The 20656-nt window shown below is 38.0% G+C and overlaps 1 protein-coding gene across 1 annotated transcript in view; it reads left to right on the forward strand.

Annotated features, from left to right (window-relative positions):
- Positions 1-20656, forward strand: part of JAM2 (junctional adhesion molecule 2) — a 72133-nt gene that overhangs the window by 33633 nt on the left and 17844 nt on the right. Inside the window, exons 2-4 of the mRNA XM_017541895.1 lie at positions 7794-7859; positions 14553-14660; positions 18213-18365. Of these exons, the coding sequence (XP_017397384.1) occupies positions 7794-7859; positions 14553-14660; positions 18213-18365 (327 nt within the window). The remainder of the gene's footprint in view (positions 1-7793; positions 7860-14552; positions 14661-18212; positions 18366-20656) is intronic.

The following is a 20656-nucleotide window of genomic DNA, read 5'->3' on the forward strand; positions in this document are numbered from 1 at the left end:
AACACTTCTTCAGTTTTTCCTAGTCATGATTTCAATTAAAAGTGTTAATTTAAATAACACCTTTATAGTAATTTTAAAGTTGTAGTAATGTAGAGTAAATATTTATTCTTAGTCAAACCAGACTATCTTAGATGAGTAATAGAGAATACAAAAACTTTTGTTCTTAAATTTGGGGAGAAAATAAACACAAAAGATTTCACTTGACTGGGAATTATTTGACTTGGAGTTGTTAGCAGTTATGAAAATAATCATCTCTTCACCTTATTTGATGAATTTCTGCCAGTGCTTTTAGAACATGTTCATGATTATTAAAGATGTTCTGAAGCCAATTTTAAGACAATTGTTGACCTCAACCAGCAGGCCTGCATGCCCATTTTCTTTTGTTTATTTTCCTATTTAATTTATTCTGTAAAAGTGAAGAAAAAATAAAAATCACTTCAAGAAAGCAGCCAACAGGGGCTATAGCTAACATCTGCTAGTGATATGTTGATATAAAATCCAACATTTTGTTTTTATAAAAAGAGTTATTAATACAAGATTTTTAAAAAGGAACTCTAAGACTAGAAAGCTAAACAAGGTAGAAATCTTATAATAAATCTATTTTTTTAATGTAAAGATTCAGAGCTTTCTGTTCAAATAAGTTCCACATATGTGACCATGCATTTTAAATATTTTTACTTAATTTGTTGGTAAACCCTGAAGTAAACAGAATTAGAGGAAGAAAGGTAACTAGAAGGAGAAGATGCTTAAAATCACAAATGTGGGTATAATGTATGTTTGGATGCCAGCTACTCTAAAAGCCCAGACTTCACCACTCACCACATATCCGTGTAACAAAATTGCACTTGTACCCCTTAAATTTATACACATCAAAAGAAAAACATTATGGAAATAAATATTCAGCTACTACAAAATACTACCAATGATTATTAGCGCTAATTCCCTTTATAATTTTTTGCCTACATAATTTTGCCAATTCAACTAATCCTCTCTTTTAACATCTGTGATACATTACTTTTCTGTTCAAATATTAATACACACATAAAAAATGTACAAGGGAATTAACAAAATTCCTCAAGTTAACAGCTGTTATTTTTCACAGAACTTTTATAGTAATTTTTGACAATTTAAGAAATGTTTCTTAAAGGAAATTTTAACACGTAGAAAACTGGAATTGAGAAAGAGAAGATGATTTTCTTTCTCAATGATTCCTGAATCACAGTTCCTAAATCTTCTAATCTCAGATTGTACTAAAATTTGCCTGAAATGAAGGAAAGCCAGGACTGACTGAAGGAAATAAATATTCTCGGTAGCCAGTGTAGTGTCTGAAAATGTCAAAGGTATGATGATACGGAGGGAACAAAGATTATCTTTTCCTCTTTTGCCCAAAGGTTTTTCTCAGCTGGTTTCTAGGGAATTTGAGTCTTTATTGCTTTGTCTAAAAAGTGTACTAAAATGCTTCAAAAATCACAAGAATTGTCAGTCGTAAGTAGAGTTTCTCTGAGGACCTTAATTCACACATTGCTAAGGGAGACAAAAAGACTTTTTTGAAGTATACTTTGAAAGTTTCACAGGATAATGGTTTGGCATTGGAATCGTTGGCAAAAATGTTCAGAGATTCTGTCGTTAAAAGTAGGAGTAGGCCGGGCGCAGTGGCTCATGTCTATAATCCCAGCACTTTGGGAGGCCGAGGCAGGGGGATCACTTGAGGTCAGGAGTTCGATAACAGCTTGGCCAACATGGTAAAACCCCATCTCTACTAAAAATACAAAAATTAGCCGGGCGTGGTTACACATGTCTGTAATCTCAGCTACTCAGGAGGGTGAGGCATGAGAATTGCTTGAACCTGGGAGGTGGAGGTTGCAGTGAGCTGAGATTGCACCACTGCACTCCAGCCAGGGCAACAGAGTGAGACTCAGTCTCAAAAATAAAAAAATAAAATAAAAATAAAAGTAGGAGTAAAGCAACAGGAACATTTAAGGTCCTGTCTTCCCCAGCTCACTGAAGAGGATTCTGGCTTAGCCTCCTGAGCCTCATTCCTTCCTCTGCTCTCTGAATATTCAGACTCTGTCTTTGGAGTCTATAAAGTAACATGTAAGAAGCAGAGGAGAAGCTAAGAAAGAAAGGGACACAGGAGAAGAAAGAGATATGGGGGAAGAGAAAAGAAAGAACAGCTGTTATGTGATCAAAGTGTATGGAAAAGGAGGAATAGGATATTTAAAAAGATTGCTTGGACCCCTTTCATGGTTCATGAAATATACAAGCAAAAGAGTTCTTTTGAAATTACTCCTTGGTGGCCCTGACACCTCTCTAAGATTGAGCCACATGGATCACTGCTTTCTACACACATATTTATAGCTGTCAAGAGAAAGGATCAGTTCAATCCTATACTCTTCATATAGATACCATGTTTGCCAGTTTCCCTACTGAATATATTTTCCATTGAGAGATACAGAACCTGCGTATCACTGGTTTTCCTGTTGTACTAGAAATCTAGTAATTTGTGTCCCATAGACTTTTGCAAATTTAAAAAAAAGAACATATTCTTTGGGACCCTGTGTTGTCCAGGCTGGAGTGCAGTGGGGCAGTCATAGCTCACTGTAGCCTCAAACTCTGGTGCTCAAGTGATCTTCCCTCCTCAGCCTCCCAAGTAGCTGGGACTATAGGCAGGTGCTACCATACCCAGCTAATTTGTAAAAATTTTTTGTAGAGATGGAGGATGTTACTATGTTGCCCAGGCTAATCTTAAAACTCCTGGCTTCAAATAATCCTCCTTCTTTGGCCTCTCAAAGCACTTTTGCGAATTTTAGCTTCACAATAAGATGCTGTCCAGGATTCTAAGGAAAAAAAAAATTCTCCAGAATAGCATATACTCTTTAGGAGTGATAAAATCTAGCACAATGGAAGACTAATTTACATGTTGATATATATAGATGAATAAATCAATGAAGAGATGTCATGTCATATGCAAGATTTCTCTCTCCTTTCCAGGAGTTTAATCAATTCTCTTTCATAGTTATAAAATTCTGATTTCATAGGAACTTTGAAAATCCTAGAATTCATGGTTCTTTCCCCTTCTTTATAGTCTTTTGGTTTATTCCTATTCCTGGTTGTTCAAACTGGCCTAACTGTAAGTCTAGGGCAATGGCTCTCAACCAGGAGTGAGTTCTTCACCCCCATCTCTCAGGGGACATTTGCTAATGTCCAGGGACATTTTTAGTTGTCATCACTTGGGAGCGTGGTGATACCAGCCTCTAGCGGATAGAAGCAGGGATACTGCAAAACATCCTACAGTGCACAGGACAGCCCCCTAGAACCAAGAATGACTGGATATCAATGAACCAGATATCAATATGTCAAGATTAAGAAACCCTTACCTAGACCTCCACTCTGGAACTACCTTGATGTCTTACTTTCCTAGTTCAGCCTCTTAGCTTCAACCTTCCTGTTGTGCTTCAGAGCCAGTCTTTTGCCTTCATCCTAACCAATTTCTCAAACTCTCCTGTCTTCATTAGACGAATGAACCTTTCCACCTGCATCTTTGTTAATATTTTGCCTTCATTCTAACTAATTTCTCAAACTCTCCTGTTTTCATTAGACAAATGAAACTTTCCACCTGACATCTTTGTTAATCTGCAATCCTTGCTCATGTTCAGCTTGGGGAGAACATGGTGTGGGCCTAGTATAGCATAGTAATTAACTATTTGGGCTTTAGGTACTGACTGAGTCCAAATCTGAACTCCACCACTTACTTCCTGTATAATCATGGGCAAGTGTCTTATTCTCTATGTGTCTCTGTTCTCCTACCCTCAAAAATGTAAGTAAAAATGGTACCTTGCCATGGAGAACTGTAAGAGTCAAATGAGTTAATACTTGTAAAGCACCAAGTGCTTAATAAATGTTAGCTATTATCATCCTTCTCAAGAACCCATCAAGGTCCATGTCCTCTAACTTACTTCCTTCTCTGTACTCCACATCTGGAAAGCAGGTGTATTTTACTCATGATGGCTTCTCTTAAATGTTTGCCTAAATTGTGAATGTTTTCCTTTACTCCGATGGCTAGGATTTTGGATGTGGAAAGGCAGGAAATACCCTATTTTTCTCTCTCAGGTTTGGCTGTCCAGATCCCTTCCCTGAGCACTTTGTGGCATAAAGGTAGGAAGGGGGAAAAAGAGGGAAGGAAAAATATTTTAAAGCATTTTTATGGATGACACACAATTCTTAGTGTATAGATGGAGACTGATGAGTGAAGTGATGAGAGGATGGATGCACTCTGGGCAGCTCCTAAGTTTCTGATGTGAGTGGCCATAAGGAATGTGATGCTTTACACAGAGATGGGATTTGTAGAAATAAGACAAAGTTTAGGGACATGCTAATGAGTTTTACCTATGAGTTTGTGATAATTGTAGGAAATGGAAATACAGATGTCCAACAGAAAGCTGGGCTTGTGGATTTAATTTCAAGAAAGAGATTAGAGCTTGAGATGTGAAGTTAGGACTTTTTGGCAAATAAATGCTCATTGGGTCAATGAGTATAAAATCATCTATTAAAAGGAAGTAGTTTAGTCAGAAAAGCAGTTTCTGGATGGATGGATGGATGGATGGATGGATGGATGATGGATGGATGGATGGATGATGGATGGATGCATGATGGATGGATGGATGATAGATGGATGGATGGATGATAGATGGATGGATGGATGGATGAGCAGAACAAGGAGGAAGAACTCATAAAGCAGTCAGAATGAAGCACCAGGATCAGACAGAAGGACGAAGACTAGGAGAGAATCAAGTCACAGAATAATACAAGGGAGTCAACAGAGTCTCGTGTCATAGAGAGGTCAGGTAAGATATAGACTGCAAAGTGTCCATTAGATATGCCAACACAGACAGGTCATTTTTGTCTTGGTGAAAACAGGTTCAATAGACCACAGGAAGTCAGAGGACAGATGGTAGAATGAGTGGAGAAATAGCATTTCAAATAAATTATAGAACTATATAGTCAAGAAATAACCTTCTTTAGATTTTCGTGATAGGCTTAATTTAGTCTTACCTTATTTCATGTGTAATTTTTTTGGGTAAATAAGGAAAGACAGCAGTTGGATTGTTTGCTTAATTTGTTTACTTGAGATGACCAATGCATTAGTCCATTCTCACCCTTCTAATAAAGACACACCCGAGACTGGGTAATTTATAAAGGATAGAGGTTTAATTGACTCACAGTTCAGCATGGCTGGGGAGGCCTCAGGAAACTTACAATCATGGCAGAAGGGGAAGCAAATACATCCTTTTCACATGGCGACAGCAAGGATAAGTGCAGAGTGAAGGCAGGGAAAAGCCCCTTATAAAACCATCAGATCTCGTGAAAACTCAACTCACTATCATGAGAACAGCATGGAGGTCACCACCCCATGATTCAATTACCTCCCACCAGGTTCCTCCCACAACATGTGGTGATTATAGGAACTACACTTTAAGATGAGATTTGAGTGGAGACATAGCCAAACCATATCAAACAACAATAATGCTTTGTATTATTCTGATTTTGAAACAAATAACACCAATCCAATATTGTATTCTTACAACACTTTCCCCAAAGAATTGCTTTTCTTCAGGAACTCTTCCTTAGTGTCAGTTCGAGCCAACCTCATTTCCTGGACTTTTCTCATTAGTATACAAAAAGGAATGGACTCAACCAGTATTTATTCGACAAGTATTTATTGTGTCTTGCTTTATGCCAGACACTGTTCTGAGTGTCTGGGTTAATTTCAGAGAATGTAACAGGCAACAGTCTTATGCTTGTAGCATTTATATTTAGAGATGTATACTTACAGGAAAATATTTAAATTATTTTTAAACATGGCCATTACATGGAGTATAGAATGACATCCATAAAGAAAGTTATAAATCAAAGACGGAATTAGAAAGTTTTAAATTCCTGTCTCTGCTACTTTCTTCTTTAGTACTAATAATGCCTACCACACCAGATTATTTTGAATATTGAATTTTTCAGAATAAAAGCAAGTATGTGAAGGTGAAATGGGAGAGTTTCCTGATCCCCCTTGCAGGACATGCGACAAGGGTGTGGCTCACCCGTTCAGTCATCACCGCTCCTTGAACCCCCGCAGAGGGTGGGAGGGGTGCAGCATGCAGACAGACAGGTACAGGAGCCCAAGTGGGTGTGTGTCACAGTGTGCCCTTTTAGCCCTACCATCCACAGATGGCCTGAGTGTTAACCAGCTCAATGAACCCTCTGCCTTTTCACATGGGCCAAGGGCCAGTGTGACAGCTTTCTGTATCCTGAGCTCTTGCTCAGCGTTTCAGAAAAATCAGGTCACACACAGGCTTGAAGAATGAATGCAGGATTTTATTGGGTGGTGGAGGTAGCTTTCAGCAGGATGGATGGGGAGCTGGAAGAAAGGATGGAGTGGGAAGATAATCTTTTCCTGGAGTTTGGTCATCCGGAGGCTGAACACTTCTCTGATCGCCCCCAGTCAAACTCCTCTCAGTGTTCAGACTTCTCTCCTCTTCTCTCTTTCTCTGCCCCATTGTTCTGCTATCCGTCTGCTTGTCTCCTCGTCTCCTCACCTGCTCATCTGCATTTGGAGCCTGGGGTTTGGGGTTTATATAGGTACAGGATAGGGGGCATGAAAACAGGCATGTCTCTCCCCTTTTAGGGTCACTGGTCTCCAGGCTTGAGGGTGTGACCTTTGCCAGGGAACTGCCCTCTTCTACTCAGTACTGCCCTGTCTCTTCTCCATATCAAATGTCCTTTTTATTTATTTATTTATTTTTTTTTTTTTTGAGAAGGAGTTTCCCTATTGTTACCCAGGCTGGAGTGCAATGGCGTGATCTCGGCTCACCGCAACCTCCGTCTCCTGGGTTCAGGCAATTCTCCTGCCTCAGCCTCCTGAGTAGCTGGGATTACAGGAATGCACCACCATGCCCAGCTAATTTCTTTTTGTAGTTTTTTAGTAGAGACGGGGTTTCACCGTGTTGACCAAGATGGCCTCGATCTCTTGACCTCGTGATCCGCCCGCCTCGGCCTCCCAAAGTGCTGGGATTACAGGCTTGAGCCACCGCACCCGGCCCTCAAATGTACTTTTTAAAGTGAAAATTTCTGTGTTCGTTTAAGGGAGTGGCAATGAATCAACAGCAGCATCGTGTAACTATTAGATCACAGTAGTGATAGCCACCATAGTCAGTTACTTCAGTCTATACACCAATTCTCAAAAATCATTGAAATGTTTTTTGGGGAAAAAAATAAAGATGTTCTGCTTGAATTTTTCATCATAATTTTATATACAGCTTATATATATTATATATATATACAAATTTCATCAGAAGTATGTAAAATCACTCATTTCTATATGACAGGTGTTGTCGGGGATAAATTCATAAAGCCATTTATACTTTTAAATAAGCACTAAAAACAATTAGCTTTTATTTGTGGGGCAATACCATGTGATCCTAGATTGCATATTAAGCTGAATTAAGGTTGTAAGTTATTTTTCAAGGATCGGACTGGCAAGAGTGTTGTCTGTGGCAGGGTCCAAACAGATGCATGGGTTCTACTTTAAGAAATGCCTAAAGGCCAAAACTACAATCTAAAAAATAAACATGTATAGTTTGGTTGGGTTTTTCCTATTTTGATACTTTAAAACTGTGTTTTATGAATTGGATAAAACTGACACCAAACTGTAGGATACTTTTCTTGAACATTGCATCCTATTCAGACATTTGAAAATGAATTTTTGTATAATTTTAATTATCCTGTCTGTTTTAATCTTTCAGATCACAAGGCTTATGGGCTTTCTGCCCCAAAAAATCAACAAGTAGTCACAGCAATAGAGTACCAAGGTACAGTATCTTACTGATTTTCATAGGCTGTATTGTTTATGACTCAGGAGAGTTACTCATGTGATGTTATTTTCTATTGGTTGGGATTCTCTGCCTTACCTTACACTAGTTCCTCTGCTTGAAATGCTGCTTCATGCTGACTCCACCTCAAGAACATTTTCTCTACCTTCTCAGTGGAAATTTTGCACATTGAATAAAAGACTGGATGTACAAAGAAGGTCCCTCGTTACTTAAATTATCTGCAATAAAGCAAATCTAATTTGTGAAACTGGGAGATGGAGATCTTGGAAAGTTTCTAGCCAGCTAGATATGAAAAATAGAGATGAACACTTCAAACCCCACTCTGTGTATTTAAGATGATATTAATATAGCTTACCTTGGATTGCCATTTTCTTACTTATTTAGCTTCTTTAAAATGTGTATAAAAAGGAGTTAAAGAGTATAAAGATTCTGTTTTGCAAGATAAAATAGTTCTGGAGATTGTTATATGCACATCAATATTCTTAATACTACTGAACTGTACAGTTAAAAATGATCAAGATGGTGAATTTTATGTTTATTTTGCCACATTTAAAAAATTGTCAAAAGAAACTTGTAACCTATATATGGGTTTTTTTTAGTAAGTTTGTTGTTGTTGTTGTTTTTGTTTTATTTTGCTTTGTTTTGTTTGAGTCGGGGTCTCTGTCTGTCACCCAGACTGGAGTGGAGTGGCATGATCTCGGCTCACTGCAACCTCCACCTCCAGGGGTCAAGTGATCCTCCTACCTCAGCCACCTGAGTAGCTGGGACTACAGGCGCAGGACACCATGTTTGGCTAATTTTTTGTGGAAACAGGGTTTCACCATGTTGCCCAAGCTGGTCTTGAACTTCTGGGCTCAAGCAGTCTGCCCACCTTGGCCTCCCAAAGTATTGGGATTACAAGTGTGGGCCACCACACCTGCCCTCTTAAGTTTATTTCAAATATTGACTATCTACTTCTTTTCCAAAGGATCCTTTACCTTTTCTGCAATTAATAATTCTAGGCAATCAGAAGAATTACTATTTCTTAAATTTAATACTTGATTAGGCCAGAGATTGTAGACATTTAAGAAACAGGTCCTAAATGTCTGATCTCTCATCACCAGGCATGTCTTAGGTTCCTGGAGCTGGAGAAAGATAGGTTTGAAGGAAAGAGACAAAAATTAAAGCAAAGGCCTGGAGTGGGGGGAATTAAATGAGTTAATATTTACATAGTGCTTTCAATAGTGCCTAATACATGGTACAAATTACATGTGCTTGTTAAGTAAAAAATACGCTGTAATAAGAATCAGTCCTGGCTGGGAGTGGTGGCTTCTGCCTGTAATCTCAAACTCCTGAAGCCAGCAGTTTGAGATTAACCTGGGAAATATGAAGACCCTGTCTCTATTTAAAAAAAAAAAAAAAAAATCAGCCAGACATGTTGTCCCGGCTACTCAGGAGGCTGAGGCAGGTGGATGGATCACTTGAGTGCAGGAATTTGAGGCTGCAGTGAGCCACGATTATGCCAATGAACTCCAGCCTGGGCAACAAAGTGAGATATTGTCTTTAAAAAAAAAAAATGACCAGGCACGGTGGCTCACACCTGTAATCCTAACACTTTGGGAGGCTGACGCAGGTGGATTACCTGAGGTTAGGAGTTCTTGACCAGCCTGGCCAACATGGTGAAACCTGTCTCTACTAAAAAAATTAGCCAGGCCTGGTAGCAGGCACCTGTAATCCCAGCTACTTGGGAGGCTGAGGCAATAGATCACTTGCACCTGGGAGGCGGAGGTTGCAGTGAGCCGAGATCACACTACTGTACTCCAGACCTAGCTGACAGACCAAGAGTCCATCTCAAAAAAAAAAAAAAAAAAAAAAAAAAAAAAAAAAAAAAAAAAAAAAAAAAAAAAAAAAAAAAAAAAAAAGTTCATCATTTAAAAACAAATGAATAACAAATTACTTAAACAATTATTAGGTTAACTACATTCTCTTAAGGTCTAATATTTTATATGCTTAAGCTATAGGACACTCTGTTATGAGTTGGTTTTAAATGGAGAGAGGTGGGAAGAGGAAATTAATGATTGAGGGAATCTGGGACTACAGAGCACTTCCAGGATGGAAAAACAGGGTGGGGTGAGATGCCAGAACGGAAGCTGGAAAGGCCACAAGGTGAGCACAGAGTGAGAGAGGGGAAAATGGACCAGGATGTCCCTGAGGAACAAAGGAAGCGAAGTTCAGTTCCCCTACTTCTCACTTACTCGGAGGTACTTAATGCTGGGTCCATCTGGATACAATGGATGTATATCCTCTGCCATCATGTCTGAGTTAGGACATCAAAAGTATGTTCTTTAATCTTACATTATTTTAAAAACATGTATCAGGATGAATTTCACATAAACTGAAATCCATGGTTTTTAAGAGAACAATTCAGTTGCATTTGGTAAATTCACAGTATTGTGCAACCAGTATCTCTACCTAGTTCCAAAATATTTTCATCACTCCAAATCCCTGTACCCAGTTACATTACTTTTTAATGCATGTTTTTTTTTTTTTTTTTTTTTTTTTTTTTTTTTTTTTTTTTTTTTTTTTTTTTTTTTTTTTTTTTTTTTTTTTTTTTTTTTTTTTTTTTTTTTTTTTTTTTTGAGACGGAGTTTCACTCATGTTACCCAGGCAGGAGTGCAATGGCGCGATCTCGGCTCACCGCAACCTCCGCCTCCTGGGTTCAGGCAATTCTCCTGCCTCAGCCTCCTGAGTAGCTGGGATTACAGGCACGCACCACCATGCCCAGCTAATTTTCTGTAGTTTTAGTAGAGACGGGGTTTCACCGTGTTGACCAGGATGGTCTCGATCTCTTGACGTCGTGATCCACCCGCCTCGGCCTCCCAAAGTGCTGGGATTACAGGCTTGAGCCACCGCGCCAGGCCCGCATGTTTTATTTTTAATACAGAAAATCCCAAATCCTTCCATAATGTATTGCAATCAAATGTTAATCTCACTCCAAAATAAGTGTTTTCTATTTTCTTGTTTCATCTCACCTCTTTTTAATTAAGAATTTCATTTTAATTCTATTTTATATGTATCCCCATCATTCCAGCTTGGCTCTTCATAAGGCATAAATACATTTCGGTCTCTTCTACATTTTAGTTTTAGGATATTTGATATGGTAACTTCATTTTGCTTTAAGTCTATAATATTTTGTGACTTGTATATTTGTGTATGTTTGTTTTACCCAATTTGTTCATTTGTTATGTCTTGTTTCTCTGAGGTCAAGAAGTTATTAATTCCTTCTTTCCAGCGCCGCACTGTGCTTCCCATGGTAGTGCCAAGAGCAGAGGGACAGTGAAATCAGGGCAGCTCTGCCAGGCTTGTAAATTATATGAGCAGCCTCCTGCAAAGGGAGTCTAAACCTGAAAGCTATAAATCAGAGTTTAATAGCAAGCATTTCTTCACAGAATTAATTTCTGCTAAGTCACAGCTATTTTGGTAGTATCAATTTTTTTTCTGTTATGTAAGATTTTGATGATTTTTAACTTGAGCCCTGAGAATGAAATCAAAGGATAATTAGCAGTACAGAATCCAGGAAAATTAAAATTCACAGTGATTCTATCTATGTGATTCTGAAATGTAATTATTTTGCTGCATGTTGTTGCTAATGCTTTTTATAAGCAAAGAATTCTGTTTTCTTGATCCAAATGAAATAGATATTTTGGCACTGAAAGAATAGAAAAGCGTGGTACATTTTCCTGAGGCTAAGAAAGCAAATGAACATACAGCTTAACTCTCATGAACTCTCTTCTCTCTTATGTTGAGAAAATATGATTTATATCCATATTTTTGGCTATCTCCTACAGAGATAACATTTTATTTCAAATAGGAGGGGTTGCAGGAAACCTGTAATGGTATAAAGTATGGATTTCTATGTCAAGGCAAGCTTGCAACTATAACTAAGAGAAATTTCTCAGGAGTGGAAAAAAATAATGACCATTTATGGAGCACATACTATATGCAAGGTGGTACCATGTGCATCATTCACATAAATATAGTGTCTCACTTGATCTTAGTGACAACTTTGTAAAATGAGTCCTGTCCTTTTTATCATTTCATAGTCATGAATATAATGTTCAAAAAAAGTAATTCCCCCAATATGACATGCAGACTATGTGGTAGAGATGGTCTCACTCCAGAGCCTCTGCTATAACCCACTGTATTATGGTACAATAACCCTAAAGCCTGATAGAGAAAATTATGCTGACGTTAAGTATTGAGTTTTGGCTGAAGAGAGAGAAGAGAGTTCATGGGAGTTAGGTTGTAAGTTCATTTGCTTCCTTAACCTCAGATACTGACCCCATGATTCCAGTATTTTTATTCTCTGCAGTTGTTTCCTATGGCTGCCATTTAAAAATGCTACAAATCAGGTGACTTAAAACAATAAGAAATTTATTCTTTTATGGTCCTGGAGGCTAGAAGTTCCAGATCAAGGCATGAGTACCCAAGGGCCTAGGCACTGGTTCTTTTCTTGCTTGGGATATTCTTTCTCAAAGAACCATGTCTTGAATTCTCTCCCTCTCTTAAATCTTTGGTCAAATATCACCTTCTAAATGAGGTGAACTCTGGCTACCGTTTTTCCAAAATTGTAGCCCTGTCCTCAGCACTTCCAAACTTCCTGTACTCTGCCCTGCTGTCTTCTGTCTTCATAGCCTTCCTCATCTCCTAACGTACTAAGTAATTCACTTTATTATGTTTCTTGTTTGCCTGACTTCCCCTGCTAGACTGTGAGATCCCGAAGACAGGGCTTTTTGTTTTGTTCACTGATATAGCTCAAGAATAATGCATGGCATATAGTAATTACTCAACATATTTTGGATGAATTGGATAAACCATTTCTCCACATTTTACATGGCCAGTGTGAGAGAGGCTGGAATGAAATCACTGGACTTAGGAAAATTATTTCTATATTTTCTAGTATAGTTTTCAGAGAGGTTTTTCCACAGCAAAATAAGGACAGAAATTAGGAAGAATTTACCAAGAGAGAAGTGTGTGTGTGTGTGTGTGTGTGTGTGTGTACACACACACATGCATGAATATCTAGTTAAATATGTAAAACAGTGCAATTATTTGAGTGTAAAATTATTTTTAAGACATAGAAGTAAGACATGAGGAATAGGCTAAAAATGAGTATGGGTGTGTGTTGAATTGTTGGAAACTCACAAAATACCGGAAGGAAACCTATCTACAACTCAAGACTCCGGAAGGTCACCACCCATTCTTCTTAATCAACAGAACAGAACTGTGTTTCCTCAGACAGGTCCCTTAGCACGCATTTGTCTTTGTAGCCTAACTGTAAACATGTCTGTAAAATGCTGTCTCTTTGTAATGTAAAACCTGCTTTAAAAGCTTTAGACATCCTTGAAAACATCTATCTTTTGGTTCTTTTCTTCCTTGCCTTTCTTTTCTTTGCCCTACTTTCTATTTTCCATTACCTTTTATTCCATTTTTGTGTGTCCAGCAATATGTGTGGAATGAAAAAAATTAGAAACTAAATATTCTGCATTCTTTTGTGTGGAATGAAAAAAATTAGAAACTAAATATTCTGCATTCTTTTTTAACATTCATTTGCTTAACATTAAAATCATAGGTATTAAAAGGATTTTAAAATAATTTCTGGTCAAAGATACTGTGCTTTTTTAGGTCAAACCATATGCGTTGTGGGGGAAAAAATGTCTCAGAAATATGGAATTGACATTCTAGTGAGCCTGGTTAAAAAGTACTTAAAAAATATTTATAACTGGAGGTTTCCATTTGGCAACTCAAAGCAGTTCCCAGACTGGCACCGGTTTTTTTTTTTTTTCTCTCAGACATCTCGTTTGGACAGGGAAAAGAAGGGGACTCTTTGGAGGTTCCAAGAATTATTTTAATGACACAATTGTGGTAAATTTCTCATAATAAAGGAACTTAGGTACATTGAGGCAGTTATACTTGATGCCAAGATTTAATATTTTAATAATTTATCTGGACTGAGGCAAGGTTATAGGCAGTTGTTTGGAGTAAAAATCAATGATTTATTAGAAGATCGTATTGGATACGTATTAACGTATTTGTAGAGAAGGTTGACAAGAAGGGATCTGAGTGAGAATGTAGCATGTTGGGGAAACTTCTCTGGGTTTCCCAGCATGCCCCGGGCTGGACGAAGTGCCTTTCTTGGTTACTAAGCATGAATCAGCATCTGCATATCTGGTACTCAGCAACCCTAGGCTTAAATGCCATTATCTTAGTTGCCTCTTCTACCAGATGGTAGATTCCTTCAAGACTGAGACTAAGAATAATAAGATACACAATTAATCATAGTTGCCATTTGTCAAGTCCTTACTATGTCCAAGCCTGTGTGCTTTTCATATCTTATTGCATTTGAAGACTCACAACAACTCTGTGAAATACTAGCCCATTTTACAGATGAAAACTCGAACTTTATAACCAGGAAAATAAGCATAGTGTCACACAATTATTGTGGAAAAGCTAGAAGGCTTCCAACTCATCTCTGGGTTGGGCCAACATGGGACCTGTTGATGTAATTTTTGAATGAATGAATAAAACGATAAAGGAGTAATTTTAAGATGTTTAAAATTTTGTTACCTAGTTAAGTAAAATATAAATTCATGGGAACAATTAGAAAACAAATATTTTTGTTGTTGTTCCTAGAAGCTATTTTAGCCTGTAAAACCCCAAAGAAGACTGTTTCCTCCAGATTAGAGTGGAAGAAACTGGGTGAGAGTGTCTCCTTTGTCTACTATCAACAGACTCTTCAAGGTAAGAAGCCATGGGCTTGAAGAGGTGAGAGCAAGAGAATGCCAAGTACAGCCAAAATCCTTTAATTGACAAATGAGATCAGGATGTGTTTTTGTAAGTGTGAGATAAAAGCAACCATATCTGAGACATAAAACACATAGCCACAAAAGCAGAGAACAGAAAGAAGTGAAGCCCACTGAGTTGCTGGACTCTTCTTTCTCAACTCAGGCATAAAAGGGGCAAAGTGCAATTGCTTTTATTGGCTCAATAGATTAAACTCCTTTTCTTCTTTTCTTTTCTGTTCTTTTCATTTTCTTCCTTTTTTCTTTTTCTTTCTTTCTTCCTTACTTTTCTTTCTTTTTCTTCCTTTCTTTCTTTTTCCAAGGTCTTGTTCTCTTGCCCAGTCTGGGGTACACTGGTGTGATCATGGCTCACTGCAGCCTCCACCTCTGGGGCTCAAGTTATCCTCCCATCTCAGCCCCCAAGTAGCTGGGACTACAGGGGCACACCACCATGCCCGGCTAATTTAATTGTTTTTTATTATTATTATTTTATTTTTATTTTGGAGATGAGGTGAGGTCTCCCTATGTTGCTCAGGCTGGTCTTGAACTCCTGGGCTCAAGCCATCCTCCTGCCTCAGCCTCTAAAAGTACTGAAATTACAGGTATGAGCCACTTGCCTGGCTGTAGAAAAGCTCCTGAGAGAAAGGAAGAAAAAAATGGTATGGTTTGGAAATGGAAGGTTGCTTCTCAGCAATAATGCTGTCACCCTATTTCCTTGCTTCTCAGTAATAATCCTGACACTCTATTTCCTTGTGTCCGTCTTGAGAGGTAGGCCACCACTGAGAAGATTACGGAGTTAAGACTGTGGGTGACTTATGATAACAACCATTATCAAGAGCTTTTTTTCTTTTATTTCTTTTGTTATACATTTCTTTCCATTATCTACTCTTGCCATTGAATATGTGATGAACTTATAATTTAAAATACTGATAATGATGGATGAACTGTTATGATGTCCATTTGCTTCAAAATAAACCAGTGGTTAATGATACAGATGAAACAAGATAAACCATGCATTGATGACTATTATAGCTGGTAAGTGGTACATTGAGGTACAATTCACTCTACTTTTCAATCTTGTGTATGCTTGAATCTTTCCATTATAAATGTTTCTAAATCTGGAAATATAATTTTACAAGTGTAGTTAACATGTTATTATTTTAAAATACTATATATTTCTTTAATGTTAAAGAATTAAGTGAAAACAATTTGAAGTTTATAGAAAATTTAAAATATCCCCTCGGGTGCTTATCTGTCAAGATAAGACTGCTAGCTATAACGTCATAATAGCACAGCTGTCTTCATCTGAATTTCCTGTAGTTGCCATTTCTGGCACGTGCACATTATGCAAAACTTTTCATTTCAGCCACTGCCCCTGCCTAATTTTTACATTTTTTTAGAGAGGTGAAGATCTGGCCATGTTGCCAAGGCTAGCCTTCAAACTTCTGGGGCCTCAAGTGATCCACCCACCTCAGCCTTCTAATTGGCTGGGACTACAGGTGCAAGCCACCACATGAGGTGCAAAACACTATTTTAATTCTGAATATGTTACTATCAAAAGATAAAATGTTTTTAAACACCTTTTCTTGTGCCACAGTGTTACGTGGGCCACCACACATAAAGTTACTGTTCCAGCCAATTAAACCAGACTCCCTGGTTTTCTGAAGACATTAATATTTTTACAAGGGAACTAGAAAGGGAATGAGGCAAGCGTTTGAGTTGAATTCTTTAAAATATAATATGGGGCTGGGCGCAGTGGCTCATGCCTAAAATCCCAGAACCTTGGAAGGCCGAGGTGTACAGATCACTTAAGGCAAGGAATTCAGAACCAGCCTAATCAACGTGGTGAAACCCTGTCTCTACTAAAAATACAACAATTAATCAGTGTGGTGGTGCACATCTGTAATCCCAGATGCTCAGGAGGCTGAGGCATGAGAATGGCTTACAGTGAGCCAAGATCACACCACTGCACTCCAGTCTGTGCAACAGAGCAAGACCTTGTCTCAAAAAAAAAAAAAAAAAATATATATATATATATATATATATATATATATATATGTATATATATATATGGGAAGGGCCTCAGTGGCCACCTGCTGGCGGCTGCTCCTAACAGGGCCCATGCTGGAGCTAACAGCCTGCCAGGGCATTGAGTGCTTGGGGATCAGGTGGGAGCACTGGGGTCAGCCAGAGTCAAACATATCAGTGTAGGCCCAGAACAACCCAGAAGATAAAATTAACAGTTCACTTTATAGACCAACAGTGAAACATTAACAAAGGAAAAGTTGATGATGCTCTGTTAGATATTGTTAGATGTTGTGGTTGAAAATAATCTAGATATTGATGGGTTTGTTGCATGGGAGGGAACCTTGGCTTGCTCTACCTGTCACCTCGTCTTTGAAAAGCACATATTTGAGAAGTTAGACACAATCACTGACAAGGAAATTGATATGCTTGATCTGGCATATGGACTGACGGACAGATCAGACTTGCATTGCCAAATCTGTTTGACGAAATCTAGGGACCATATGACTATTTGAGCACCTGATGGAGTGGCCAGTGCCAGACCATACATTGATATGGGCAAGACCACCTAAGCTAGAATAAATAGGAATGCTTTCACAAAAGTTTACCTATTTTATAATTATTTCTTAATATAATTAAATGAAAACATGCATGAATGAACTTATTATTATGACCAACTTTACTATTTTAACTCATCTTGTGTAACTATTGAATTTTGTAGTTCCAAAAATATGCAGATTTTACTTCTGTTAAATTAGAAAAATGTCAGTTAAATATTAGAAAATAATTAATATGATAATACCTTACAAATTTTGCCTTATGTTTGTTTACCAACTTTTAGCAAAATGTTTTCACATGGCCTTATGTCTGCTTACCTAGAAAGTAAATTTTAAAAAAGATTTTATTAGCCCTGTTTTATGTGAGTGAAGACAACGACCTAAAATGTCTTGTTTAGGGCCATCCAACTAATTAGAAAATCTGTACAAGAACCTGCATCTTATTACTGTAAGTTATATGTTAGACTGAAACTGGATAAATTATGACTATCTTATAGTAGCAATTAAATCTGAGTGCATAGAGACAAAAACATTTAATTGCTCAGTGAACTGCTTAACTGATATTTATTAACCTTATACATCAATATTTCAAAATTTTGATTCAGTGAGAAATATAATGTCAAACATAGGCCTTACAACACTGCCAAAGAAGTTTGATCTTTGTTTTGACTAAGCTAGTAGAATAAACTAAAATTAGATAAATGAAATAAAATATGAGAATATAAAACTAAATTTTTTGAACAATTTAGAAACCGTCCTTTCCAAAAGAAAAATGTAAATAACAGCATCCATATATAATTTTTACATTTTAAACTTTTTAATAGGGAAATAAATGTTTTGGTTACGGAATGAACTGACTAGATGAGGAAGGTATTGCACAGAAAGCTACTTGGATTATTACTAACATCAATGTCTTCTTTTTCTAAAAGGTAATTTTAAAAATCGAGCTGAGATGATAGATTTCAGTATCCGGATCAAAAATGTAACCAGAAGTGATGCGGGGAAATATCGTTGTGAAGTTAGTGCCCCATCTGAGAAAGGCCAAAACCTGGAAGAAGATACGGTCACTCTGGAAGTATTAGGTGATGTGCATGTATGTGTGTGACTACGTCTCCCACCCCTTCCCCACTACCCAGCCCTGGGGGCAACCAGGCACTGGTCCATGAACATGGCAGCTTAAAGTGGGGCCTCAACCAGTCAAGTTATAGAGACCATAAGCATCACCTTCCCGGCAAGCTCTTGGCCATTTCTCCGCATCCCTTCATTGGCTGCTGAAATTTTTGGAACTCGTTATCACAAAGTATCTCTTTGTTAAAGATGGAGGTAATTCCTAATGGTCTTACAATGTACATAGGAGTATCTTTCCTGAGAGTTTATTTTCCAGTAGTTTTCAGCATATATACATTTCTCCAACCATTTAAAATAGTATCATATAAGATGATAGAGAAGCAATAACACAAAAGAAAGTAGACCAGAGGTGGGATGAGAAGTCATTTGGTAAATAAAGGAAATTGACATTGATTACATAGCTGGTATGTGTTAGGTCGTTTCACATATCTAATTTTACTTCATCTTCACTAACAACCTGATTTGTACAGATAAGTAAATGGAAGTTAAATGACTTAACAAGGCCATATAGCTAGAAAGAGTCTGGACTGGGATTTAAACCCAGATGGGGTTAATTCCAAGACCAGTATGTTTAGTTTCTATATGAATCATGGATAGACTAAGCACAGTGGCTCATGCCTGTAATCTCACCACTCTGGGAGGCTGAAGTGGGAGGATCCCTTGGGGCCAGGACATTGAGCCCAGTCTGGGCATCATAGTGATCTCCCTATATCTCTTTAAAGAAAAAAAAATATATGTGTGTGTGTATATATATATGGCTGAGACTACAGGTGCATGCCACCACGACTATGTATATATATGTGTGTATATATATACATATGTGTGTGAGTGTGTGTGTGTGTGTATACACACACACACATTGTATATATGTATCTCAGGCAGGAGGATCACTTGAACCCAGGAGTTCTCAGCTACTTGGAAGGCTGAGACAGGAGGATCACTTGAGCCCAGGAGTTCAAGGCCGCAATGAGCTATGATTGTGCCACTGTACTCCAACCTGTGAGACAGCAAGTCTGTCTCGAAAAAATAATAAAAAGAATCACTGATAGATCGTAACAGCATGATGGTAGTTTGTGGAGGAACACAATCTCGTCTCTTTCATTGGTGGTTTTAATCTACCAAGCCAAGAGACTAAAACAGCTCCCTTCCTTTTTCATGTTGTTCATGCTCTTTCTTAAACACTAGTGATGTACTAGTATATGAGAAGTTTAATTCAGAAAACCTGGCAGCAGATCCAGCCAGTTTGTTCATTTTTTAGTGTTATATAACAAATTCTCTCACATTTAGCAGAATAAAAGAACATGCACTGATTAGCTCGTAGTTCTATAGAGCAGAAGTCCAACAAGAAGACTGGGTTATCTGCCCAAGGTATCACAGGCTGAAATCAAGGTATTGACAAGGCTGAGTTCTCATCTACAGCCTGTTAGGAAAATCTTTTTCCAGGCTCATTCTTGGTGTTGGCAGATTTCAGTTCCTTGTGGTTGTAGGACTGAGGTACCTGTTACATGCTAGCTGTGAGATGGGGGCCCACACTCAACTCCTAGAGGATACCACATTCCTTGTTACATGGTCCCTTCCATCTTCAATGAAAAGCATGTCAAATTTGTCAAATTCATCCTGTACTTGTTGTTGTTTTGAGACAAGATTTCACTCTTTCTTCCAGATCACAGCTTAGCACAGCCTCAGCCTCCTTGGCTTAAGCAGTTCTCCCATCTCAGCCTCCCAATTAGCTGAGACCACAGGCACACACCACTGTTGTGTTTGTTTGTTTGTTTATTTTGTAGAGACACAATCTTGCTATGTTGCCCAGGTAGGTCTCAAACTCCTGGCCTCAAGCGATCCTTCTGCCTTGGCTTCACCAAAGTGCTAGAATTACAGGCACGAGCCACCATGTCTCGCCTTCTTTTTGTGCCTTGAATCTCTGACTTTCCCTTCTGTAACCAGCCAGAGAAAACTCTCCACTTTTAAAGATTCATGTGATTAGGTCAAATCCATTCATGAAATCGCCCTCTCTTAGAGACAATGGTTTTGGGACCTTAGTTACGTTTCTAAAATCTTTTTTACTACAGTACCTAAATTAGTGTTTGATTGAATAACTGGAAAAAAGAAAGTGTATTTATATCAAGGACCACAATCTTGGGAGACCACCTTATGATTCTGCCTACCACAGCCAATTCTGGGTTTTCCTGGATAACAGGTCACCTGATGAAATTTGGTTTACTTTCTCAAACCTGAGACCAGAATA

The sequence above is a fragment of the Cebus imitator genome, unplaced genomic scaffold (genome assembly GCF_001604975.1).
Source record: "Cebus imitator isolate Cc_AM_T3 unplaced genomic scaffold, Cebus_imitator-1.0 Scaffold138, whole genome shotgun sequence".
NCBI lineage: Eukaryota > Metazoa > Chordata > Mammalia > Primates > Cebidae > Cebus > Cebus imitator.